This window comes from Lycium ferocissimum, chromosome 4 (genome assembly GCF_029784015.1).
Source record: "Lycium ferocissimum isolate CSIRO_LF1 chromosome 4, AGI_CSIRO_Lferr_CH_V1, whole genome shotgun sequence".
Classification (NCBI taxonomy): Eukaryota; Viridiplantae; Streptophyta; class Magnoliopsida; order Solanales; family Solanaceae; genus Lycium; species Lycium ferocissimum.
Genome location: NC_081345.1, coordinates 42,632,210 through 42,659,477, shown reverse-complemented (window position 1 = coordinate 42,659,477; position 27,268 = coordinate 42,632,210). Strand labels below are relative to the sequence as shown.

Genomic DNA, 27,268 nt, shown 5'->3' with positions numbered 1-27,268 from the left:
CATATTTTGTCAATTCTAGATATTCTACTTATGTTAATCCATTTAGGGACACTGCCTAGGAAATTTACTAATATCTCATCCTATTTTCACATGAATGAATCACTAAGACCCCAGGGGCAGTACAATCACATTAAAGAGCATTTGTTCATGAAAATCAAATGCTCTTTAATATTAGCATCTTACAAATTTCCAACCCAGGGAGTTTCTGCATTGGAGACAGTAAGTATGGGCACAGATGTGCCATCACGGTTGACTTATATATATCGACCTCACATTTTCGACATTAAACCTGCATATATAAAGTTATGTAACGTTTGCATAGATGCCTCAGCCCGTATAACAAATAACAAGATGTTGAAATAATGAAACTTACACTTTATTAAAGAACATATAACGAATGTTACGCCTTCAAGTTTTAGGCTATTCATCCTTTTTAAACTAAACCAATCCTATGTGAATTACTAAACCAATCCTATGCCCTTTATATTCAAGTACACAACCATCATGTTTCACTGATTTAGATTCTAATAGTCTATTGTGACTTAAAACAAGCATACTGATTCATTTCTAGACTTAGGATTATCTGTCTATCCTTACGCAGTCTATGTTGTTGACCTTTTTAAATCATATTTTGTCGATTCTGGAGATTCTACTTATGTTAATCCATTTAGGGACACTGCCTAGGGAATTTACTAATATCTCATCCTATTTTCAGATGAATCACTAAGACCCCAAGGGCAGTACAAGGTTGGTCATTACCTCCAACCCTTCCTAGCCAAATGGAAGTACTTGGTTGGTCATTACCTCCCACCTTTCCTCTTCCCTTCAAGTCTTAGGCTATTTATCATTTTTAAATTAAACCAATCCTATGTGAATTACCTATTAGTGGAGGACATATTTTACATATATCAACTTAAGGATCGAAAATATTCTTATTGACTACTCTTAAACCATTTAACCAATCAGACCTCTAAACAACAAACACTACCAAACTAGGTGATTAACATAACAAAACTCAATTCATAATCATTTATCTGTCAAATAATGGATATTCTAGGTGGTCACATAAGCACACACCAAATAGTCAACCAAAAAGCAGCAGGGAAAAAGGGAAATATAGTGGTCTAAAAAGGGCAGGTCCAAGGACCAAGTGCCTGAGACAAAGATGGGCCTGTCAAGAACGTAGAGGAGGTAGGATGGGCAGTTGGTCAGATCTAGTATGGATCAACATAGGCCTAATAATACAGTATTCTATCCATTTACAGTAAAAAAAAAAAAAAACGCGTTTCAACTTGAAAAAAATTCAATCCCTAAATTTTCTCCTCTAATTTCTTTAGCGAAATTCTCATGCTTATGCAAAATCAAGAAATTATAAATAGCACCTTCATTTTCTTTATTAGTTCCTCTTATCATTCATATATATAATTAAAAGTAATGAAGAGAAAAAGAATTGTGGTGAAATACTTTAAATAAATAGTGGTGCTTTTCGATTGGCCGACATATCGGGGAATTGTAAACATAATTAGAAACCCGCTTCACCAAATCTTTTGGCTGAAAAAACTGGTCAATGGCACTGTTGACACCCAATTTTGTCCCGTCTTTCTTCCGAAATATCTATTTGAGCTTGTAATATTTTGATAATTTAAGAACAATTATTTATATTTTATTACAATTTTGCTTTTTATTAATATCGTCGTTTGTTATCCAACAATAGTCATCGCTATTATCAGTATTATTATCATTATTATTATTATTATTATTATTATTATTATTATTATTATTATTATTATCATCATCATTATTATCATTAATATTATTATTATCATTATTTTTTATTTTTTTTACTATTATCAATATTATATTTATCATTATTATCATAGTTATTATATTATTATTATTTTATTATGTCATGAAAGCACTTAATATTATAATTATTAATATTTTTATAATCGTCGTCTTAATATTATTATTATTATTATTATTATTATTATTATTATTATTATTATTATTATTGCTGTTATTTTTTTATCATGCTGCAAGCACTTAATATTATAATCGCGATAGTCCTTTTCAACATTTTGTTTTCCATCTTATGCAAGACGCATCGCCTTTATGTTATACAAGTAAACAATAGCATTTATAAATATTATCGCATCATATAGTCGTCACTACCACGTAATTACTAGTAATTATACTTGGCATTGCATAATTTGTTCATTTAAGCACTTATTAATATGTAATTTATCAAAGGATGTTAATTCATTATTTGAAGCCCACCTTATTTAAAAGAGGCCAGTCAATTTTTAGGCCCTGACCAAGACCCAAGCGGCCCAACAACAAATACCATATCCGATCGGCCACTTTCCATTTTCTAAAACAAAGGGGAACAAAATCGGATCCCTAATCATAGTCTCTTTCATCCCCCATTCCCTTTGAAGCAAAGCTTCGTGCCGCGCATCAATGGCGGGGGTTTGCTTCCTTTTTGTGAAAATCTTCAAGTCTTGGCGTGTTCATCGACAAAGTACGACTCGTTTCAAAGCAAGTATACGCTCCAACGTCCTTGTCTCGATATCTTTTCTTTTTTCAAGCAATGCTCCAAAGGCCATCACCATGGCGGTGTAGTCTTTCCATTTTCGTGTAAGATGCCGGCCACCTTATCTCTCCCTCTGATCCAGTCCGGTCAACACTAAAACCAAAATACTTGTCAATTTTTTTCGAGAGAAAATCGGCTTTTAGAGATGGGATTATTTTGACTTGAAATGGCCTTTTTTTATTTTCGTTCGGAGCAAAAAAAAAAAAAAAGGGGAAAGTTTTAAATACGAAAACCCTAACCTAGCTCTTCGTCACCTATAAATACATCCTATTAGCATTTTGTTGGGGGGACACTTTTTTCGCCGACCTCCCCTAAAAATTTCAAAACCTACCACTTTACATCAGTTTATCTCTCGAAAAGATTGGTTTTCGAAATTAGTTTCATTTTGGATCTGTTCATTTTAGTCGGGAAAGAGATTCGTTTGGTCTTAATCGTACCACCTAGTGTCATTTGTTTTGAATTCAAGGTCGGAGTCCATCGAATCCATGAGATCCCTGCCTCAGTTCGCTGCACTCGAAGAAGGTAAATAATTTTCCTTTAATTTGTTTAATTTCAGTTTTTCTAGTAGTTGAATAGCATTCGTGAGTGCATGTATGTTTTTGGTTTAGTTACCATGCTTCTGTTTGTTTTCTAGTTAATCCAGTGGCATTTTATAGCTTAATATGTTTGTATCTTGATTAATTTAGCTATAGTTTAGTAGTCAATAGTGTGTGTATGTGTGTGTGTCTATATACATATATATTCATGTTCTGTTTCAGTCTTTCTGGTCAACAGTATGCATACCTTAGCTTAATTTAGTGTAAGCTTTAGTAGTACCTATATGCTCATATTTGGATGATTATGTTGATGATGTTTTGGCTTTAATCCATTGGTATGCTTATAATAAAGGCCTGTCTCATTTAGTCATATGACATTATAAGCATGATAGGTCAGATTCCCGTCTATTTTTGAGCATGAATGATAGTCTAAATATAAATGTGTTAAGATAAATAACCAACCTATAAACTACTACTATTTGTTTAGAGCCTAGAAAATTATTAGTATGTGTATTATGTTGGTTGCTTATTTAAAACTAGTATGTGTTAGCGTGTGCATCTATGAACATGTGAAGTATGGTGTCATTTCTCTTTTAATGCTAGTAACGCTAGTTGGATCGATCCCCTTGTGTAACAAAATGATCGTAGGTCGGTTTCGAACCCGTTGATCTCTTAAGCCGTAAAAAATACACATCCATGTTTCATATCGGTTGCCTTGTCTTGTTCTTGTTAGGATGTGGTGATATCCATATTGGTTTCTAGTGGGCTTTACTATGTATGGACAGTGCAATATGGTTCTATGTGAAGATCAAATTGAGGTTTAGATATGCATATAGGGATTTCGGATCTGAAACAATTATTCAAATTCTGGGTGGTTTAGTTTGTGTCTCATTTCTGTGTTAAGGAGGATTATCTGACCATCTGTCTGTTTGTTTTTGTTTGTGAATGCCCCTATGAACATTAGAATACGGCTAGGATTAGTTTTTCAGTCCTGGTATAAGTTTATTTTGTTGTGACGCGGCATATGATCCTGTCTGTGTGTCTCATTTAGCTTTAATTGCAATACTGGCCTGTATCTATCTTTGTTTGAACCTATCTAGACGAAAACTTACACTTAGCATGGTTTAGATGGCTAGCTAGCATGATTAATAACATTAAATGATAAAGATTGTCCAACCCGGCCTAATATGGTGTTATTAATGTTTCTGGTTAGCTTATAAATTGTTCTTGAAAAGTCTTGGTATTGGTATGAGTCTATCTGGTTCCTTTGAGTTTCCAGCATGAATAAAGTGAGGGTCAGATGGTATTAACAAGCCAAAATAGGATCAACAGGAATCTGAATTCAACCTTAGTTAACTTTTTTTCTGATTAAATACCCTCTCTGCCTAAGAATGACTGAAACGACTTTTATGTTGCAACTAGTTGGGATTAAGACTCATTCATTAACCATAATTAAATGGGCACTGCGATTGCTGCTCGTTTTTTCTCTTAAGGCTCGGTCTAAATTCGGCAATGTTCTTGCCTAGTACGTCTTGCGATTCTGTGTAGAAACCATCCCTCTCTTTTTATCTTCTCGCACCTTCTTTCTCGTTAAGTGTCAATATGATCATTTTGGTTCTTTGTTTGTTTATAGGCTAAGTAAGTAGTTCATTTATTAGTCTTGTGACTTCGTTAATATGCTTATTTAGCTATCTTAATCTTATTTAGCTAAGCATGCTTAGGTATTTTGGTTTTTTCTCATCACTGGCTGTTTGTACGATTAGTTGTGATTAGTTGCTGTGCTAAGTAAGTTCGTTGTTTCATTTGTTGAGAACTGTATCATGTTTAGCCTGGTTTGCTTTAATAAGATGATATACATTATTTTAGCTTGGTTGTTGAAACTGTGATCATAGTTAAATGAGAAAGATTCCCCTGTCTCTATTTCATTTTTTTTAATATACATGGCATATACGCAACCTACTGATCTACTTTGAGTTTACATTTGTATGTTTAACTTTATTCCTTGATTATATACTAATCCTTTTTCTTTTATTTTATGCATGACCTTCGCACACGAGTCCGAGGGACTCATCTTCCGCATTCGATGTTGGGCCAAGGCCCAACGAAATATCATTTCCCCCTCTGTCCAGTGTTGTCCGCAGCCTATGTTCAAAAGAAAGAAACGAGTTTTGGGCTAAAGCCCAACGTGATATTCTCTCTCGAGTCAATCTATGTCCGCAACAAATAAAAGATTTCGGGGCAAGGCTCAATAGACGAATAAACGTTAAAAGAACATATAAAATCTGGCCGGGCCGAAGCCCAATAGCTTCAATAGAATCCGCAACAGCCCATTTAATTTTATGCCTCTATTTTATTTCTTGTGTAGTTAACTTGCATTATTTGACTAACCCTTTTACTTTGTTTGTTTTCTGGCTTAGTTGAACTATAGGGAATTAGTATGACTGGTCTTAGAATGATGGGTAGTTAATCTAAGGAAACTAATAGGTAATGCCACAAGTTTCGTTCTCTTCTATTTATGTTAGAACTATTTATAGCACTTACAATATTTATTTTCATTAGAATAATTGATTTTCAAAAATAGCATGACTATATGTTTGAGCTAAAGTAATCATGATTTATGCTTATAATCTTAAAGAATTCAAACATAATGGATAGGCCAATACGAACCCCAAATATATGTTTGCAAACCATTTTTAAAGATTTACCCAAATCGTGTATATTTTTAATTAAGCATAGTTAGTAACAAAAAAAAAAAAAAAACAATAATAATAAAAAGGATAAAGAAATTCACATTAGTTATTTTCGTATTATGTTCATACTCCTAAATCGCAAAATCAATTAATACCTCATCATCTGGTTTGTTTCAAATATTTATTAAACATTGCACAAACCCGTATTTTCTTCTACTTATATGCAGATTATCACATTTTGCCAATTTTATTATTATACTTTCATTTAAGACGTTAGCGACGTTTATAAGCTTTATTTTAAAATAACATTTTAAAATCTCCTTTATGCAAGTTATTAGTCTTATTTTAAAATAGCATTTAAAGTCTCTTTTACAAGTCTTGTTTTAAATAACATTTTTATTTAATGCCTAAGCATATTTCTAAGTCTTATGTTAAACAGCATTATTATATTTTCCTTTAAAACCTTATAACATTTGCAACTTATTTTCTTAAGATTTGAGCATTATATTTAATCTAAATTAATTAACCTAAGTTTGGCCGGTAGTTAGCCATGATCCTAGAGGATGCCTAACCCCTTCCCTTTAGGATAATTAGAACCCTTACCTAGAATTGAAAAATTAAGCAGATCATTAACGGAGGTTTAGTTAGCTTCACCTTAGTTAATAATTAGGTGCCCTAATTCACCTTAAAATCAATTAGGTGGCGACTCCTTAAAATAAGCAAAATAGGAATCTCCAATATGTTGTACTCTAATTTAACCCGTTTAAATGGGGTATAACAGGCACTATCATACAAATTTATAAATGCTATCAACTCGAGAGTGTTGTCATCTGTTATATTATCAGGTTGAGTTGAACATATACACTTGAGCGTGTCGGTGTTCGAAAATGTGGTGTTGGTCTCCTGGAATGTGGACAGAGGTCGAAAGCAAATTTTGGTTTATTCTTCTTCACCACCTCCTCAATTAATCTTATATATTGATGAAGATCTTCTTTCAAGCAATTGTCGGTCCAATTTTCCTTCTCCTTTTTGTAATAGACTCGATTAGTCTTCAGTTTTTTTTCTTCATTTCCTCATCTTTATCTTTAATCGACTCAATGAAATTGTTATCTCCAAACTTGAAATTGCTGAGCCTAGGTCTTAGGTCACTCCCAAATCAAATACCTGGAGATATTTTGTTTTGAGCATTCTCAATAATATTATTGCTAAAAAGCCCAGCTTTGTTCAAAGCATCCCACTTTCCTGCCAAATAAAAAAAAAATAAACTTTTAATAATAATATAGTAACATAATAGAAACATTATTATGTATATAGATTCCAGAAGGCTTACCTAAAAAGCTCTCTTGGACTATCTCCCATCCTAAGGGTAGTTGACAACTTGTCTTTGGTAGTTGACTTATTTTTTGTAGTTAGACTTGTCTTTCCATTCATATTCTTTCCGAAAATACTTAACCAAGATGTATTTTCGGGCCCGGTTATTCAATGTACCAAGAGGTACTTTTGCATCTTCTTTTCTGGTAACTAGTAGGGATCGGCCAGGGCCCAACTGGTATAAATTCTTTTTTTCCGAGTTATGTTACCTTATTACCCTAACCTGCACCCAAAAATGTAGATATATATTTTACTCTTCGTCAGGGAGGACGCTGTTTATTGAAGAGATTAGACAAAAACCTAGCTCTCATAAGTTAGTAGCCACCACACGCCGGTAACTTAATATACTTCCTTTGGTTAAAAAAAAGTGTCCACTTAGCTTTTATTTTTTTGTTCAAAAAGAGTGTCCACTTAGCTTTTATTTTTTTGTTCAAAAAGAGTGTCCACTTATTAAATCAAGAAAAAATTAACCTTATTTTTCTAGATCTGCCCTTATTAAGTGTAAGTAACCAAATTCCAATACTATTTATGTAACGCCTCGTACCTTCGGGCTAAGGTTTGATTCATAAGATGATAATATAATGGAACGAAGATGGGAGGTATAGAAAGTGTTCTTGAAAACTAATCAAGTCTATTACATCCCGTATCTTAGAACTACAGTTAGACTAGTATCATTGGAGTTTAGCGGAGAATTTGGAAAGTTTGTGCGTTTTTGCGAAAATGGTCAACGGACACCTACTTCGGGAACGTGACCCCTTTATTTGTTGAGAATTTGAGAAAAACTTAAAACATAAAAGTTGTAGCGCTTTGAAATATCTTTCCAACAGTATCTTGTGGAGCTCAAACGGAGCTCTATGATAAGAGTTATTCTTTACTAATCTTTGGTCGAAGCACAATTTTCAGATTTTGGGTTACGTTTTGAGCCTTTTCCTACTCGAACTGGGACTTCTTATTTTATTATGTTATGAAGTAAAAATGCCCATAACACTATTCTAAACCCTAAGAGACTATTCTTTATCTCTCCACCTCCATCTCTAAAACTAAGCACTTCAATCTTTAGAACAAGAAACTCGTTCTTGCAATCAAGAAAAATCAAGAGAGGATTTGAGAATTTGAGACCTGAGCAGGCCTCTGTGATTTTTTTTAGCACCTCTTTCTCCGAATGATGCCCTACCTTCTCTACCACCTCTAGTGCTACCTTTGCCTCTAGGTGATGAGTTACCAGAGTAAATCATGTTATTATAAGCAGAAGAGATTGGGCCCTCTCCTACAAAAACATTCAAAAGCCTTTTACGCATTAGAGTCACTATCATTTTCCTCATTTTTCTACATAATTCTTCTTCTTCTTCTTCTTTTTCTTCATCTGAATCATAATTCTCTTCATCAGAATACGTATGTTCAGATAAATGTTGATCACTATTCTTCTTGTTTCTATCCAAATTGGTCCTAAAAACCAGTTTCTTGAATTCTTCTCCTGGATCAATGGGATGATTTGCACAGTTGGGTTCTCGTTTTCATTTCTCTTCTCTTTGGTTGTATTGTTGAATATATTGCTTGGACATTTTCTCTTTGGTGAATTACGTACCTTGCCCGTCCTTCTCGTAGGAATGTCTGCCACTTGCTTTTCAAGATTTTTTGGTTTATTTTTTTTTTACCCTATTCCTCCTTTTCTTCTTGTTATTCTACTCTATCTCTTTTGGTTCAGTCTCTTTGTTATTTTCTATAGGTTTTTGGATCTTCTCAGATTCATTTGTGCCAACTCTTCCTTTCCCTTTTCCACGAACTTCCTTGATTATTTCCCTCTGCTGATCAGAAGGTTCTTTGATGGTAATGTCTCCTTCTTTTCTCCTTGGTTCCTTATGATGTTGCATCTCCTTAACCGATGTGGGCGATTAAGAAGCGGGTTTACTATTTTTACCTTACTTTCTATTGACAGCTTGGAGAGCCTCCTCGAGATGATGAGGATTCTTACTAGTAGAAGGTCTGCTTTGCTTCAATTTTCAGCTTTCAGTCTTTCTTCTTTTTACCTTCTGATGCTTTCGTCTCTAACCTTATTTCTGCATTGACTTTCCACATGACCTTGCATCTTGCAATAGAGGCAGTAAGAAGGTACTCCCTCATGCTCATTGTCAAGCCAAACTCTATCCTCACCTACTTGAGGTCTGTTGAAACCCTGATTCTGTCTAGGTTTAAGCAAATCCATTTCAACTTTTATCTTAGCCACATTACCCCTGGATTTGTAGTAAGTAGCCTGATCGGGGGGCAATGGCCACTCCTACAGATTGAATTGTCCCAGACAATATTGTTATACTCTATTTTAACCTAAGTCAAAATAGTTTACAACATCCGGATTAATTCCGGGGTTAATTAAAGTTAAGAGTCGCCACCTAATTATTTACGGCGAATTAGGGCACCTAAAATTTATTAAAGTCATTTACTTAAAGTTAATTAAAATCTACGAAACCAAAAGATCTGAGTAAGGGTTCAACTAACCTAGAGGGAAGGTATTAGGCATCCTCTAAGTTCCATTAATAATGGTTAATCCGACCAGACTTAGAGTTAATTAGGCTAAGTGTAGATATAATATTCTAAATGCTTAGACAATAACTTATAAATATTGCCAAAGTTTTAAAGTAAATGTAATAATGCAATAATGCTATTAAAAATAAGATTTGCAAAAACAAAAAAAAAAAAGGAATAATTTGTATAAAAAAATTTAGTTATAAATAAACTGAAGAAGACCCAAAATGGTGCAATATTTTATAAATAAATTACACGGATTAACAAGTTAAAACGGGGTTTGTAAAGTTAATTTTGATAAATGTCCAAAGGTTTTATAGAAAGAATATTAGATCGATATAGACTGTACAAAAGTTGTTTTAACGAATACGTATTTCAAATATTGAAAAGGAGTTAAATGGAACTGTTATCCATGGAAAGTAGTTCGTTTTCCTTATTTCTCAAAATAGGTTAACTTAGCATAAAACTTTATGACGTTTCCAATTTCTAAGATAGTAAAAGTGAATCTTAATTCTTTTAACTCAAAATATATAGTTGTGCTATGTTAAAAATCAATTATTCTAAGAAAGATAAATATTAGGAGCATTATGAATAACTTTAATATAAAAAGAAGAAAATGAGACTTTATAGAATTAATTATTGGTTTTTCTTTAAATTAACTACCCATTATCAAAACTAAATCCCACTAAATTTCCTATGATTCATCTAATGCTAAGAGTACAAAATGAAGCAAAGTGTTAGTCAAAACAACATAAGTTAAATGCAATAAAGTAAAGTGGAGGCACAAGAAATAAATTAGAAGGGGAAATATGATTAAATGGGCTCAGCCCATTTGTTTGAATATTTAACATCCGCCGCTCGTTGTCCTTTATTCATTGGGCTTCAGCCCGATTTTTTTTTTGTTTCTATTTGTGCTGCGGGCGGAGCTGACATGGAAGAGGTCATGTTGGGCTTTTGGCCCAACGCCAAATGCGGAAGGAGATGACGAGTCGCTTGGACTCGTATACGATAGTCATGCATAAAAAAATGAAAGAAAAAGGGATTAGTACATGATCACCGAATAGGACTAAACATATCTAATGTACACTCAAAGAAGGGCAAATCAATAACTCACGTTGACTCACGTACATACCGTATATATCTAGTATATTAAAGACATACATGAACATAGAAGCGATCTATCAATTACTCAATAACCTTTAATTGATCAAGGAGCTGCTCATAATTATATACATTAACGTTTTCCAAGCTAACAGTAAAAGAAGAGATTGAACAAATGCAACAGCCCGATAACATATCCAAGTGACAAAGAAACGAATAAAGTAGGCCCAATGACGTATCCTAACAGCGAAAGGAATGAACAAAGCTGGTTCAAAATAAATGAGGGGGGCAGTTTCGGTTTGATCACGGGCAGAACAGAAGGCATAGTATATTTCTTCATATAATGAGGAATGAAACAACATTCACCAAACCTCTTCAGGTAAGCTACTTATCCACAAAAAAAAATATCCAACCAATATCTAGCCATTTGATATGTTTTAGATTGATATAGAACAGCAGCTTAGCTAACAGCCCCTATATGCATTTCTAAAGCGACGATCAACTCATCATCCTTCTTAAACCAGTCAAAATTTTTACCAAATACTCAAAGTAATATCAAGATGTGCCCAATATAGATCAGATGTAGGAGAACTAGTAACATACATTCGGTCCTATAAATTTTAGCTAAAACAAGCCAATTCAGATCCTGAATTTATACATGAGCACAACCTTATTCATGATTCTTTAGGTGAACGAAACAAAGTATGAAAATGCCTTATTTTCACGAACCAAACAGAAAATAAAATGCCTCAAACCCCACTCTAATATGTGACATTGCAACTAAACCAAACTAACCCGATTATTACCTTTCTCATAGGGCAGAACTGGAACGAAAGATGAAAAGGGAGAGAAACCTAAAGTGATCATTTGAGAACCGAACTGAAATGCATTCAAAAAACATTGCCTCTTCCTTATATAACTACATCAGGCAACTAACCACACCCCAAACTACAGGCCAAGTCTTATTGATTCAAATTAAGCGAATGACCGTTACAAATTAAACTAGTAGCAAATACATCATATGAGGGACACTTAGACTTGAAGCAATGGTTCATGGTAAGATTTGTATCATCTAAATTAGTAAAAGGAAATTATACTAAATTAGACCAACAACTATACCAAAACGAGCGCAAACTTAAACCAATGACATCGCACTTTCGTACGACCTATAAGCTATGACATGCTGATCAGTTACCAACAAATACTAACTGCTCAAAAAATTACGCGACAGACTAAAGGCTGAAACCAGAAAAACAGGACAGAGATTAGACTAGTGACAGAGATGAATTTCGATCATTTAAGTTAACTCGTCTTGAAATTGTCATAACCTACAGCAGCCCAAGACAATGCTCAAATCAATCACTATTCTTTTAACATGGAGAGGACTCATATACTCCTGTCGTAATCAACAATATTCGCACACGCACAGATTGGTTAAACCAACTTACATTAAGAAACTAAACTAAGGCTGACCCGAGATCGAAAGGCGTAACTATCAATTGATATATATTACAAACCAAACACCACATAGCCAAGTAAAATTGAAAACTAATCTAAGGTGAGACACAAACATACCAATACTGTTAACTCTCAAGCTGACATTAAAAATTTGCGATAACAACATACATGAACACATCGAAATTCTGGGATTTGAAATAAAGCAAAAGGAAGAAAACACACTGACCTTTTGTGGGTACAGTGAAATGGGGCGTCGACGTCACGAACTTAAGCTCGAACTCAAGCGAACCCGAACCCGATTAAAGTGAGTAAAGTTTCAAACCAAAAATCTTAAAAAAAATGATATGTTGGCTGTATTTTAGAGTGAGGCTATGGCTATTGAAAAGGAACTCGTATGAGAAAAATATTCAAGAACAAGCTAAAATACTCTGTTGAATGGTCTGAAATTTTTTTAGTCCCCCCTTTAGACGGACAAATATCAGTATTTATAAGTGATTTGTAGGGTTTTCGGCTCTGGATTGGGCGGGGTTTTTGAAATCCCAATTCGAAAATGAGTCAAAGTTCTTCTAATCCGAACGTTGGATGGGCTTTGGACGAGTGTGTGACCCATCCACGTGACTTAGTCAGATTTCCTCAAAAGGACCGACTTTCTCTGGTCTTGATGACGCTGTTGTGTTTGAGGCGAAAAAATGGAAACCCTTTTCTCTGTCAACGACAGAGCAAACGTAGGGATTCAGATATAGGGACGCTTTGTATGGAAATGGCAAGGCAAAGCTGTGAGGGTGAAAGAGGGTTCGTTGTTTTTCTGGAAATGGGAGGAGAGAGGGAAACGAGAGAGACGACAGAGGGAGAGCGTGGAGAGAGAAAAGGGAAAGAAAGAGAGAGAGACGGCTGAAAGGGATTAGGGTAGATGAGGATTTTGTTTAGAAAGTGGGCTGGACCGGGTCGGGTTGGGTAGAATGTTGAGTTGAATTTTGATGCATTGAGGGAAGGTTTTGTGGGGGGGACGGATTAGTCGGAAATGTTTATGTAAATTTGGTGGATTTAATGGATATTGTGTTTGTATTCGGGCCATTAATTTGGTGAAACAAATTAGTCCTTCCTCCTACTATTCTAATTATTTTTGGGCTTCTAATTTAGTGACTAGTACAATATATATACTATGATAATTAATGATCGATATGTAGAGTATAATAAATGACCACAAACCCTTTAAAAATTGTGATAAAGTAACACTATTAATGTTGATAGTAGAATAGTGTAAATGAAAGTAATAATATTAATAATAGTAAAATAGAAGCGAAAAAAAATATATTTAGATTTAATTAACTTAAAATCCCAAGGAAATAAATTGGAATAAAGGAGGGACGAAATTGGGTGTCAACAAATATTCCCCATTTGAAAAGGTGCCTAGGCAGCTGGTGAATGAAAACCCAAACAGGAACTAGAGGAGTTTCAGCTTCCGATTTAAAATCAGGGGTCCAAATCAAAATCTTCATAGGGGTTCCATTAATGTCCACAAAGTTTTTGTTTTTTATATGAGTATAATCAACCTCATTGAAAAAAGTGATGTAGACATGTTGGAAATCAAAGTATGCTACCTTCACCGTACCTTTTAAATGATAATGGGTAATGAAAGCATTTCTGATTTCATCCATAGAAGGTTGGTCTCTGTAAAATTTCCCAACTAACGTGTATTTGCAATCTTTTGCAAGGTTGACAAAGTAGCCTTCTGCATTGAAGAACACTCCCGATTTTCCGAGATGAGTACCATGCTTAATTTCAACTTCTTTTAAGCTATCTACCACTACAGGGAGCTCGGCTTTGAAGTTTCTGACAAAAGAGGGTTTGGAAGTTCCTTGCAACCATGCATTCAAAGTTTGTTGACCAAATTTGTTTCCACTAGGAGGAATCTTAGAAGCAAAGGGGGTTATGAAAGGGATTTTTTTTTTTGTTCCATATTTCCTTTGTGTTGAGTATCAACATCTAAGGAAATCCTATTCCTCTTATCTGATTTGTCGAAGTTAGCAAAGATTTTTGGGAATGAAGAGTTGGAAGGTTAGGGTTTTGGGCAGAGAGGGGTTTGTTAGTAGTTATTGCAGATTCATTTCCGGTGGGAATATTAGAGGATTTTTGGTTTGGGTGGGAGTTGATGGTGGTTATTTTTGGTTGGTTTTGGTCGGGGGATTTGTTTTCCGGGACAGGTGTCAAGCTCGGAGGGGTTTGAGAAGGCTAAGATGTCAAGGTCGGAGGGGGCTGAGTAGGCTGGGATAGGTTAGTTGTAGAATTCTAATTGTTTGATAGAAGAGATGTAGGGTCTAGAGAGGGATTTGGGGGTGGGTCATTGTAGGGATGGCCCACCTGTTCTGACGAGGCTATAAAGTATTTTTAGAAAGAGAAAGATGAGAGAAGGGAGAGCATTTTGTTGATATTTCCTTAGTTTGACCTTAATCATTAGGTAAAAGTTATGCTTTAAGGCAAGATTTCATAGTTATGCCTTTTCAATAATACAGAATTATGCTTTAAAGGCATAATTTTTGTCCGAATAGGCATAATTTATTATGATATCCTGCCTTTCGAAATTGTTTTTTTTTCCCTCTGCCGGAGCTCGAACAGAATCTACGGTTTTGATAGACGACGAATAAGGGTACTTTGACACAAATTTTCATTAAATGAGAAGTAGGGACAAAAATTAAAGACAACCGATTTGAGGGACAGAAATTAAGGACCAATCCATATCAATGGAAATTCGCGCAATTTTTTGGGGGAAATCTACATGGTATGGAGAACATTAAGCCTTATTTATATTTAGTAGCTATATTTTGCCTAAATTACATCCTCATAGCTAAATCATATATGTCAATTACAAGATAACTAGTATAGTAAAATTATATTGTATTTAATATTTAAGACTATTTTCTCTCTGTTATTCTCTCACAATCTCCTCCCATTTTCCTCCATTTTTCTCTCTCTCCATCACATTTCGCTCCAAGCCGTCTTCTTTTTGCTTCAACAACCATGGAGATCTCCTTTGCCTTCTTCTTTCTCCACCGCCACACCTTGCCACCATGGAGATCTCCCGTGAGTTTCCACCACGTCGGCTTGTTCTCTCTCTCACATCCTTAAATCTCTTTGTTTTTCTAGAGAGAAAGCTCCAAAGTTACATTAATGGCTTAAAAGCTTCAAAGTCCGCCGGAGCTATGCTCGAATGGCGTCATTCATATTGCCGCCGCCGTCGCCACCTCCTCATCATCAACAACATATACGAGCTTTATTGTTTTCTTAGAGAGAGAAAGCATTTTTTTTTATCTACGTCGTTGCTACCTCGGTCGTTTTCGGTGGCGGCTCGGATCCCCGAGCTTTTTTTTTTTTAATTTCAAATTGGAGTGTATACATAGTGTATACGATGTTTTATCGCATGTTTTCGAAGGAGATCTTTTTGTATACAAAATGAATACGGTAAATTTGAAGTGTATACAAATGAATACAATGAATTTTATTTCTTGTATTCGGTATTTGAGTGTATTCGTTATTTTTTTTGGGAAAATTCAACTCGGTTATTAAAAATTTGAATACAATTTTTTTTGTATTTATGTTGTTTGAATACCTTGATTTTCAAATACAATAAAGTGAATACAATGTAAAAGTTTCTATAAATGAATACATGAGTTGAATACAATTGACGTGAATACAAGGCGAGTTGAATACGTATGACTTGAATACGGTGAAAAAGAAATTTTGAAAAAATTTTATTCGTTGTATTCATGAATAAACTAATTATTTTATGAATACGCGAGCCATTTTTTGAATACGAATTTGGAAAGCTGTAGCTACGCAATGTAAATATTGAAAGCGCAGCTATGCGAATTTTAAACCCCCAAAGTGTAGTCATTTATGTAAAATTCCCATTTTTTGGAGCTACTTCAGTAATGGACCTTAACTGATGAGGCCCAAGTAAAGACCACTTGACACTTGATTGAGCTACAAAATTCTTGATTTTAGTCCAATCCAATGACCAAATTGGTACATAGAGGACAACGATGTGTGTTGTAAAATTTTGAGTGTGGTCTAAACTATTTTTCTATTATATATAAGTGTGGAAGAGGAACCAACACAGCATTGACTGCTTGTACCAAAAGCTTCATAAATTGTACACGCAATGAATGCTTGTACCAAAAGTTATATAACTTGTACACTTTAAGCAACTACTTTTTTATCCCACGTGGCCATATGTCATAGTACTTAATATTTATTCTCTTCTCATATATACACGTATGCACTTCAATTTTAATTCTCCGACACATTTATTTCCTCCGTGCACTTTTACTTGTTTTATCCCACGTGGACAGAGCACTTAAATTTTCATTCTCCGACACATATTTATTTCCTCCATGCATTTTTACTTGTTCACTGTTGACTTTTCACATTCTTGCTGAATATTTTTTCTCTTCTCATGTATAGACGTATGCAGTTCAATTTTAATTCTCCACAAATTTATTTCCTCCATGCAATTTTACTTGTTCACTTTTGACTTTTCACGTTCTTTAAGAATTAATAAATGAAGAACTCCTCCGTCCCATATTACTTGGCCACATTCTTGACTTTTCGCATTCTTTAAGAATTAATAAATGAAATCTCCCTCCGTCTCATATTACTTGGCCACATTACTAAAAATATATGTCTATTTTCTATTCTATATTTTTATTATATATAAACGCAAGGTGGACGAACACAACAACAATAAGTTGTACAAAAAATAACGAAATTGTACTCTAAGCAGGGACTAACATGTGTACATTTCAGAAGTTGAACATTAATTCTACCTCTTGTGTGTTTACTTTTTAAGTCCTTACGGGTCCGCTCTGTCTCAATTGTCCTTTCATTTCTTTCATTTGGCATATACTCCCTCTGTCTCAATTTAAGTGTCTACGTTTGACTAGACACGGAGTTTAAGAAATAAAGATAGACTTTCGAATCTTGTGGTTCTAAATTTAAAATGTGCATAATATAATCAAATATCCTTTGAATCTTGTGATTATAAACTTGACATGTAGGATATTTGAATTGTCAACTTACTAAATATAAAAAGAGGAGGACATAACAAAAATAAGACAATTATTTTATTTTTATTTAACAACAAATGCCTAAGGTGGACGAACACAGCAACAATAAGTTGTACAAAAAGCAACTAAAGTTGTACTCTAGCGAGGGACTAACATGTGTACATTTCGAAGTTTAACATTAATACCATCTTGTGTGTTTACTTTTAAGTCCCATAGATTAAGTAATGTCTCGGTGTCTTTTCGTTTTCCTTTTTGGCATATACTCCCTTTGTCTCAATTTAAGTGTCTACGTTTGAGTAGACGCGGAGTTTAAGAAATAAAGATAGACTTTTGAATCTTGTGGTTCTAAATTAAAAATGTGTATAATCGAATAAAATATCTTTTGAATCTTGTGATTATAAACTTGACATGTAGGATATTTGAATTGTCAACTTACTAAATATAAAAAGAGGCGGACATAACCAAAATTAGACAAATTTAACAACAATTGAGAAATTAAGGGGAAAAATAACGGAAAAGAAAAAAATATGGAGACTCGCATGGGAGAATCGCAGTATACTTTGCAAAATATACAAACCATAAAGACTAATTAAAGTAAGTAACCAAATTAATCATGTTGAGCCGTGCATTGCATAGTTTGCTAGTACTCTTAATAAGTGTGTAAAATTAGGAAATTGGAAGATCTTTTACTCCTACTTTAAGATCAAAGAGATTATGCCTTTAAAACACATTTTGATTGGGTTTTAACATTTTCTGTTTTCGCATTGAGGTTGCTTCTTGAAAAGGGATTTGATATTCTAAAGGGTTGCAGTACTCTTCTAGAGTGCTAAATTAACCTATTAACACTATAAAAGGAAGAAGGGGTCAAATGGGCATATTGAGCTGCTTTTGGGTCGAACCAAATGATATAAGTTAATAAATAATCGGATTAAGAAATATATAAGGACGTACTTAGGGCTGAAATGAGCTGGGTTAGAATGCACTAAACAATGGATCATAATTCACCCACCCAACTCTTATCAAATTTTAATTTCTTTATTTTTTTTAGTTGCCTAATAAAACGTTTTCCTTTTATAATGGTTTTATATAATATATCAACCAAAGCTTTCTAAAAATGTTTTCACAAAATTTCTCATGGATCAATTATGGCTATATATCAGCAATTTTTGGATTGGCTGAACTGGGGTGTCAAAATATGATGAGCTAATAAATGAGTATATCATTAACCCGTCCAAATTTCAACGAATTCTACGAATCATATTTTTATAGACTAATTTTATCTAACCCAACTTAAATACATAGTCATCTTTCTAAAAGATAATAGAATATCTAATTTATCGATTCAAGCATGTTTTGCCAAGTGTCTTCTACCGCTAAAAACTTAAAGAGCTGATTTTGTGCTTTTGAAGTTTAAAGTTTGATCGACAATATCAAGATATATATCCCACAAACACACAATAACGGTACATATTAATTAACTAGTACTAGCTAGTTCAGAGGCGGATACAAAATTTAAGCTCTATAGTTCAACCTTCTAAGATTCTTATTTGAACTTATTGCATTTTAAAAGTTATAGATTCATGTCTTTTATTTATTGCAAATTTAATAATTGTTTACAAGCGCTAAATTTATGCTTTGCGTCGAAAGTTAGGAGTTCAATTGAACCCCAACTATCATGCGACATCTGCCATTGCTAGCTACAAGGCGGATCTACCACGTAAAGTTCTGAGACACATTAACTTGTTGTAATTTTTATCCCGATCTTATATATATATATATATATATATATATATATATATATATATATATATATATATAAAGAAATTCACTAAATATCTAGAAATATTTCTTTGTGATCATCAATATTGTTATATGATTACTTGAGATATTATAAAAGATCAAAACCTCAAATTCTAAATCAGCCTCTAAGCTGCATTTTAATCTCTAGCTAGATGTAAAACTTTGAATTGTTTATTTCTTCACGTGTAAAACCTCTGCTCCTAGAAATGCATGCAGCACATGCAGTGCACACTTTGAATTCAGCTAAGTTCCTCAATTTCATCACTCACTTCAACAATAGGGATATATCACAATTCACATTATATACCCCCAAACAGAATAACATGGTACGTGTAACTCTACGAGCTGCATTTTTATATGATGCGGAGGTTTGCCTTTTTTTTGGAAGGGGAGGTTAAGTTAACGAATTAAGTTTATATGCACTACGTACTATGCATTATAATTTAATTTGCAGCTATAACAAAGTGTCTGCTTGAATTTTCAGGTAATTAATTCACTTATAATGATAGTTATTTGTAGAGTTTGTGATTACGTTATTAGTTTTGGTAGAAAAGTTAAACTATTTTACTTCACTTTCACTTAAATCCCCTTCCCTCGACCCTCATACAAGAAGCCAGAAAGTAATGACTATGCATGTTGGCATTACAAGTCAATTAATAGTCGTCAGTAAAAGAATTATATTCTGCTATACATGTAGTATCTTTTTTTTAGATACTTGTGAAATATCATAGGCATAAACAATGTCAATTCACAAATAAATTAAAAGAGGAACATGCATTTATTGGCGACAATGGAGTAAATCAATTGACACCACCAAGGGGACAACACACATTTCCACACACTAACTTCCCATCCCCTCAATGTCTTCATATCATGCACACGTGTGACTTCTATTTATAAATTAATATAATTTCTCTATCGTACATAGACAATTTAAGTATCGAGAGACATCGTATGTACGAGATTAATTGTGACAATATTATTTATAAGATTGTGATAAGATCTTGTCCTCTGCCACTTCGTTCAGACTCCCTGTACTGTATAATACATTTATATCTCAGCTCCGTTGTGTTGATTCTAACTAAGCAGAAAAATATACTGTTCTTGTTTATTTGTGTCACAGACAATTACGACAATTACACAAATAAAAGTCTTATTAGTCTCAACAGATTGTCAAACACTAATCAGTCTTAATTTCCTATATAAGTATCTTAATTTTTCGGACAATTCTGTCATTCAAAGTAGAATCTCCAATTAATTTCCGATTACAGTTATGGAGAGTCAAGAAATCGATCAATGGTCTTCATAAACCAGCCAAAACTTCCTTATTTACTTTGACAACGTACGTAACTGGAGGCAGATGCAATTTATATTCAATGAATTCAATTGGACTTGATAGTTTCGACACATAATATAGACAATTATGTAAAAAGTATTAACCTTTTAACAATATTTAATTTTATAATTTATTTCTGTAAAATAACAATTTTTCCAAAATGATCACTTCAAAATTGAACCAATCAAAGTTTAAATCTTGGACCGCCTCTAATTTCTAAATGTAACTACAATTGCGAAGAGGTTCCAAACTTATCCACGGGAAACTTGCACGTAGCTGGAGAACAGGGGCCCTTTCGATACACGTTAATTCTTGTCATAAATTGGTAGAACAAACTACAGTCATTCGAGGGGATCCAATGAGTAAATAAAGACAATAGATTCGAGTATTCTACAGATGAAAAGTTAAAATGATGGTTAATTTTAATTGAATACTATAGTCTATATGTTAGCTACTCTTCCCCTCTACATGTCAGGAATCTCTCCACAAACACATAAAATTCATAATTACTTCTTGTTCGATATAGTAGTACATTCTTGTTTTGATATTATCTGGCAGTTGTCGTTGTCTTTTCTTTTAATTTGTTCCTTTTCATTTAATTTAGCGAGAGGCCTCGAACTAAAGATACTTATAGCATGTTTGGCCAAGCTTATTTCTCTCTAAAAGTTTTTTTTTTTTTTTAAATGCTTATTTTTAAAAAATGAGGTGTTTGGCTAAGCTTTTGGGAGAAAATAATACTTTTGGGGAGTAGCAGAAACAGTTTTTTAGAAGTTAAAAAAAAATAGCTTTTCCCCAGAAGCACTTTTGAGAAAAATACACTTAAAAACACTTTTTAAAAGCTTGATCAAACGCTAATTGATCTTTCAAAAATGTTTTTTAAATTAATTAGCCAAACACAAACTGCTCTTCACAATTTTTTTTTATTTTTTTTTTGAAAAACACTTTTCAAAATAAGTTGATTTTAGAAACTTGGTCAAACAGACTATTACTACTATGCTGAGGCACAAAAGCATGTCACTAAACTCACGCCAATCTCCTTTTAATACTTATCGCAAGTATCAACAATACTTGCAATAATTAATTTTTGCATCCCATGCCGAAGAAAAAAGTATGAAAAGTTGAAGGAAGTGGTATAATCCAAGAAAATCCGTAAAAATGCAAGACGTTAGTAACAATAGTTAACCATACAGAAACAATGAGGATGTTATCGCAAATGAAAATGCCAACTAATTTATTGAAGTTTAACATGTAATAGAAAATCTACTCTATTAATGATCATTCTGAAAGATAATTACAGATAACTATCATAATAGTACATAATAATAGGTGGAACTAGCTACCTGAATAATAAGCTTTAGGCATGTTTCCATTTTTGAGCCAATTCTACTTACACAACATCTACATAAGGTGAAATAAATAGGAGTGCTAATATGGTAACTGTTGATAATTAGTTAAGATGTGCCTCTATAAGGTGAATATGAAATGTTTTACCAGTTGATATTGGTGTTAATTTGAACTATATAATTGATTGTTGGGTTGGTTCAGGTTTATACTTGACTATTCAATTGAAGAGTAGTTCTTTATTGAAAGAAGCAGTTACAGAAGGGGCAACTAGATGAAAGCAATCACTGTTACGGCAAACCTCCTATACTATATGTAGCATTAAAAAAAGAGTACCCAAGTATATACTTACGGTGAACTTTTCTGTTAATGACTAATTATTATACGGACAACACCCTTTAATTACTAAAAGTTGTGCCACTAGAGAAGTAGGCCTGCTTTCTCTTTAGGTTAATTTTCTAGGGCTTTACCATATTGTTATTATATATGGGTTTCTTTTCATCTGTCCAAGTTTTAATGAGCATATTTACTCTATTTATATTTGAGCTGGCAAAATATTGTAGGACCAATAGAATTATAGAAAGGTCGAGGTAGCGTATGGTGACAAAGACATCACCGTTATAATTTTTTTGTTAAAAGAAACGTAGAAGCAGATCTGTGAATTGGGAACATACAAAATTCTCGGTGTCACTGCATCCATTAAAAATTTGTAGGCACATTTTATCTTTGATTGGAAGGAGTGGGCGTCTACGTACATAATTCTCAATAAGAATATATTCCAGCATAAATCAACAAAATAGAAGTTGTGCATGTAAAACTATTATTTGTTGATTTATTTATACCTAATTATTTGGTGATAATATTTGGTAAGATTTCTAGATATATAAGGTCGGAATCTGATGACTTATAAGAATAAGGATCGAGTTTTTTACTAACTGAGGGGTTCCGGTACTGGCTAGTTATATAAGTATGTGCACTTTAGGCTGCCAAATTACGGTCTTGAAATAAAAACAATCACAAACTTTTGTCTCTCTTTGTTGTGTTTATAGGTGTATTTCATTTACATACCTATGTATTATTAATTTGGTATTTAAAATCTAACAGTACATATCACAAGGAAAAAGCCCACCTATTACGTACTAATATCTAGCACTGAGAAGTACATCTATTTTTACGCTTAGCTTTTCTGTCAATTATTATCGTGGCCAAAAACAATCTTCATTAACTAAGCTAATAACTAAAGAGGTACGCCTTCTTAAGCTTAATTTATGTCAGAATCTAGTAGAGCTTTTACTACAACTATTAATGGTAATCTGGCATGGCTGCATTCACTGCATTTCATATACATCAATTGTCGGCATATTTCACCATAATTAATTTCCAAGAAGAATATGTTTTTAATTTCGACGTACCACAACTAATTCATATGGAAGTCGAGACAATAAACGACAGAGCGTCCAGATATCGCTGAGCCAAGTACACGTAATATTTAATAATGCCCACCCACCCATCCCTTCCTCCCAAAGAAAGGCAAATTGTATAAAATGTGTGTGTGATTAAGGAATTATTTTTTCTTCAAGCTAGGGTCATGAAGGGTGGTCCGAAGCATAGTCTGACTCGTTACTTGTGGGTAAATCTGATCACTCGTTAATTGTGACAGTAAAGACCAACTAATGACTCTTTAATAAAATTTGTAGTCTTCCTCGAACGCTGTCTTCCCGGAACATCCGATTCCAACACTGTTCTTCTTCCAAAGCAATGTTGATCATCGAGAGTGAAACTCATCAAAAAGAGCAATTTTTGACTAATTAATTTCATTAGTTAAAATTACGGCTAATTCCTACGTGACAGCGACACCATCTCCCAAGGAAGTGGGAACTATCAAATCAATTGGTTTCGACACTTACTACTGTACTACTCTAATAAACAAAAAACGGACATCACACGTAAAAGATTGGTGGCTAGAAAAGGGGTTAACGGTATAACAACCTTCAATATGGTATTCCCATCGTCTCATTTTTATTTTGCACGCCCTTTGAGAAATATAAATCAAAAGGAATATTTGATTACGTTTACCCTTATTTATGTCTAATTTATAATTTTTTTTCATAAAATATTTATTCTATTTATGTGTTATCTCTATTAATGACAAAATTCTATCAAAATTAAAATAATTCATTGTGTCTTGAATTTTTAAAGGATAAATAATTTGAATATAATTATTTTTAATAACCACGATAATTTGAGATGGAGGGAATAATAATAGTAGTACCAAAAAAAAAAACTAGTAGTATTAGCTTTGCCTATGTGTGAGCGAGACTTCAGGCAATTAATTAGCTGACAGAAAGAAAAAATAACCAAGTAGACGCGGTTTTAACAGGCGTGGGTTACCAGCTGTTATTGCACAACATGATATATAAGCTTAAAATACTTACACCAGAACATGTTAGTAATGTTTTAGCACAATGCGTATACTTTTTTGTTAGTTGATACGTAGTATTGTATATTTTAAAATTCCTACAAATATCTACGTTCATTTGATACGATCCATTAAGACAAAGGAGAATTTATGTAAAACAGCATAACCGTAGAAACTAAGCTAGCATTATTAAATACGACCACTACTATTCTATTCGAGCATCAAGATGATTAAATTAAGGGCGTAACACGACAAAGGGTTTAACCAAGAAAACTAATCTCGAGTTTAGCACTAACACAGAAGGGACAAAAAGTGAATTTATAAAAGACAAAGAAACTGACTTAACGTCCGTTTGTAAGGGGGTTGACGGCAGTTTCCTTGCAGGGACTTGGCGGTAAACTACTCTTGACAAGCCGTTGTACGAAACTTCCGATTCTTTGTCCGTTAGTCTCCGTCAATAACCGTTTACCGCCAAAAGGCAACGACTCTACTCCTCTTTCTTCCAACACCTCTTCTTCTCTCGGTCCCACTCCTCCACTTGTGTAGCCGTTAGCCTGTACAGAAACGTTAATCCATTAATAAACGCTGACACATTGTAGCTAATTAGCTTTTTTAATTCAACACAGAAGACTAATGATCCAGCTAAAAATTTGATTTCATTTTGTTAATTGTATACGAAAGTCTTTTATTAGACCAAATTAACACTGTTATTTTACAAATAGTGCTAGTTTAAAGATGGATTAGTGTCTAAAAAAGAATATGACTAATTTAGTGCCATTTTGTCCATGGATAGTTTTCACTCTTTTCTCAAATACCATTCCAAAAGTTGAAAAATTCTAAAAAGGTGTTTTCTAAATTTTCACTCCAAATAATTACACAACTCCAATTTCTAGTTACCATTTTAAACTTGAAAACAAATATAGTTGTATTTTTGTTTTGCAAATTTCACAATTCTCAAGTCCAAATGCCCATTTATTTAAGCGATCAAATACTCAAAAAGAGTGAAAATCTTAAACAGTAAATAAAACTGCCTAAAACTTAATTCAATTTGCAATTTTATCTAAAGATAAAAGTCTTAACAGTACCTGAATTCTAACGTAGTCATTAGGATTCCAGCAGAACGCATTGCCGAGAATTTGGTCAACGGTTTCAGATACGCCGTCAACAACAATACCGACGACGGAAGACGGAGAGCAATAACCGTCATTACGGAGTTTCAACTTTGACGGTGAGCTTAACGGACCGTTACCTAGAGACAAAACCAACAGGTCATCAACGCTAGTCACAGAAGGAAAATCCCGTTTGTTATGCAAAACATGAGTTACCGCCGCAGCAGCAGGGTTATTCATAACAACACCGCCGTCAACGGCCAAACAAGACGTCTTTCCGTCAACTGAACTTAACGGAAACGGTTTAAGCATTGACGGATTTGCTGACGTGGCACGGCAAACTTTCCATAGCTCGAAATCAAAGGTAATAGACTCCGTTGCATCAGCTCGTGAGAAAACGAAAGGAGCTGAACTTTTAAGGTCAAAGCAAGGAACAATTATAGGCTTACACGTGTCCTTTAACGTTAACACTCTCCCATCCTCTCTTGTAAAAGCTTCCTTTAACACCTTATCCATACTCTTCCCTGAAAACCTCATTTTCCTTGTAAAAACACCGTTATTCTTCGCTTTAAACAGTTTTGACTGATTTTCCGTTACGAATTTCACAGCATCCTTTGCTGTGAATAACGGACGTCCGTCACCTCCGTTAGCAACAAGCATGGCAGCGAAAATTGCACCTATACCTGTACCGGCGATAATGTCAAAGAAATCCGTTATTCTACCGTTAGGATCGCCGGTTTTTGAACAGATCTGGTCTTCTAGATGAATCAACGAAGCACCACAAACAATGCCGGTGGTACAACCACCGTCAATGCTGAGAATACGCGTTTTCTTCCCTTCGTACTGGTACAACCATTTCTGCTCGAGCTTAGAGAATATCTCCATTGTCACCTTACCAAGCTCATCCATCACTTAATAGCTTCACACTACTAAAAAGAACATGAATTAGTGATGGACAAATTTTGTAGCTAAACGGTAAAATTCATCGCTAAAATAAGCTAAAAAGAACAGCACTTGTAGCTAAACAATAAAATCCATCGCTAAGATAAGCTAAAAAGAACAGAAATTAGCAACAGACATTTGCAGCTATACAGAAAAATTCATCGATAAGATAAGCTAAAAGGAATAGAAATTAACAAATTTTGTAGCTACACAGCAAAATACGTTGCTAAAACCCTCTTTAGCAAGAATTATCAAAGAATATTGTTAGCTATGAGCAATTTATCGGCGAAATTTGTAGCTAATTCTAATTGTTTTCTCCAGTGACAGTTTCAGATAAAGTAAATTCAACACAAAACTAATTTCTATTGATTCAGTGATGATTTAAAGGCAAATAGAGTGTGGATAATAACGAAGAGAGCTACTTGTCACCTTACCAAGCTCTAGTATTTAAACTAAAAATGCAATTGATTCAATGAAGAAGATTTAAAGGCCATTAAAATATAAAAATCTGAGTGTGGATAACAACGAAGAGTACTACTTAGCCAGATCGATATTGTAGGGGCTGTACCTATGCAGTGAAGTGATGGAGAAATCCGTGAAACGTACAGCAGAAAAAAGCTCACGATTTGGTTCGAAGAAACATTTATGAAGGGCCAGTTGTTGTTTTTGTTGGTATATCTATGAGTTGGTGTTACTTGAAATAGTCACACTTTTTGTGCAGTGTGTGCTTCCTCTCTGAGATTGTGACTGAGAGCGGAAACAAAGAAGTGGAGCAGTAGTAGTTAGGACTTAGGAAACTGGACAATAGTACTGCAACTAAAAGATGTACGATGTATATATATATATATAGAGTGAATTTCACTTTACCCCTAACTGTTAAGGGTTATGGGAATGATAACACCTTATGTAATACTTTTCTGTAAGAATTTTCTTTTTTAGAATAAAAATCTTTTTTCTTTCTAGAATTAAAATATAAAAACGGAAAAGGG

The 27,268-nt window shown here is 33.8% G+C and overlaps 2 protein-coding genes across 5 annotated transcripts in view; one reads left to right on the top strand and one right to left on the bottom strand.

Annotated features, from left to right (window-relative positions):
• The window catches only part of LOC132053085 (protein trichome birefringence-like 10), a 105,644-nt gene that overhangs the window by 71,430 nt on the left and 6,946 nt on the right, over positions 1 to 27,268 (top strand). The window lies entirely within an intron of this gene.
• Positions 24,462 to 27,100, bottom strand: LOC132053081 (probable inactive patatin-like protein 9). Of its 4 annotated transcripts, none has more exons than XM_059444917.1 (3): positions 26,818 to 27,100; positions 25,314 to 26,266; positions 24,462 to 24,782 (listed from the first exon to the last, which is right to left on the bottom strand). In XM_059444917.1, the coding sequence occupies exons 2-3, from the start codon at positions 26,244 to 26,246 to the stop codon at positions 24,570 to 24,572; spliced, it is 1,146 nt and encodes a 381-aa protein (XP_059300900.1). In that variant the 5' UTR covers positions 26,247 to 26,266; positions 26,818 to 27,100; the 3' UTR covers positions 24,462 to 24,569. The 4 variants fall into 4 exon arrangements, with proteins under 4 accessions (XP_059300900.1, XP_059300902.1, XP_059300901.1 ...); XM_059444919.1 differs by having other exon boundaries at positions 25,314 to 26,263; XM_059444918.1 differs by having other exon boundaries at positions 26,848 to 27,100.

Bases quoted from the DNA above. Each gene is read 5' to 3' on its own strand.
- LOC132053081 (XM_059444917.1), bottom strand. From the start codon at position 26,246: ATGGATGAGCTTGGTAAGGTGACAATGGAGATATTCTCTAAGCTCGAG. The intron at 24,783-25,313 runs GTACTGTTAAGA...GTTTCTGTACAG, and splicing joins ATGACTACGTTAGAATTCAG to GCTAACGGCTACACAAGTGG.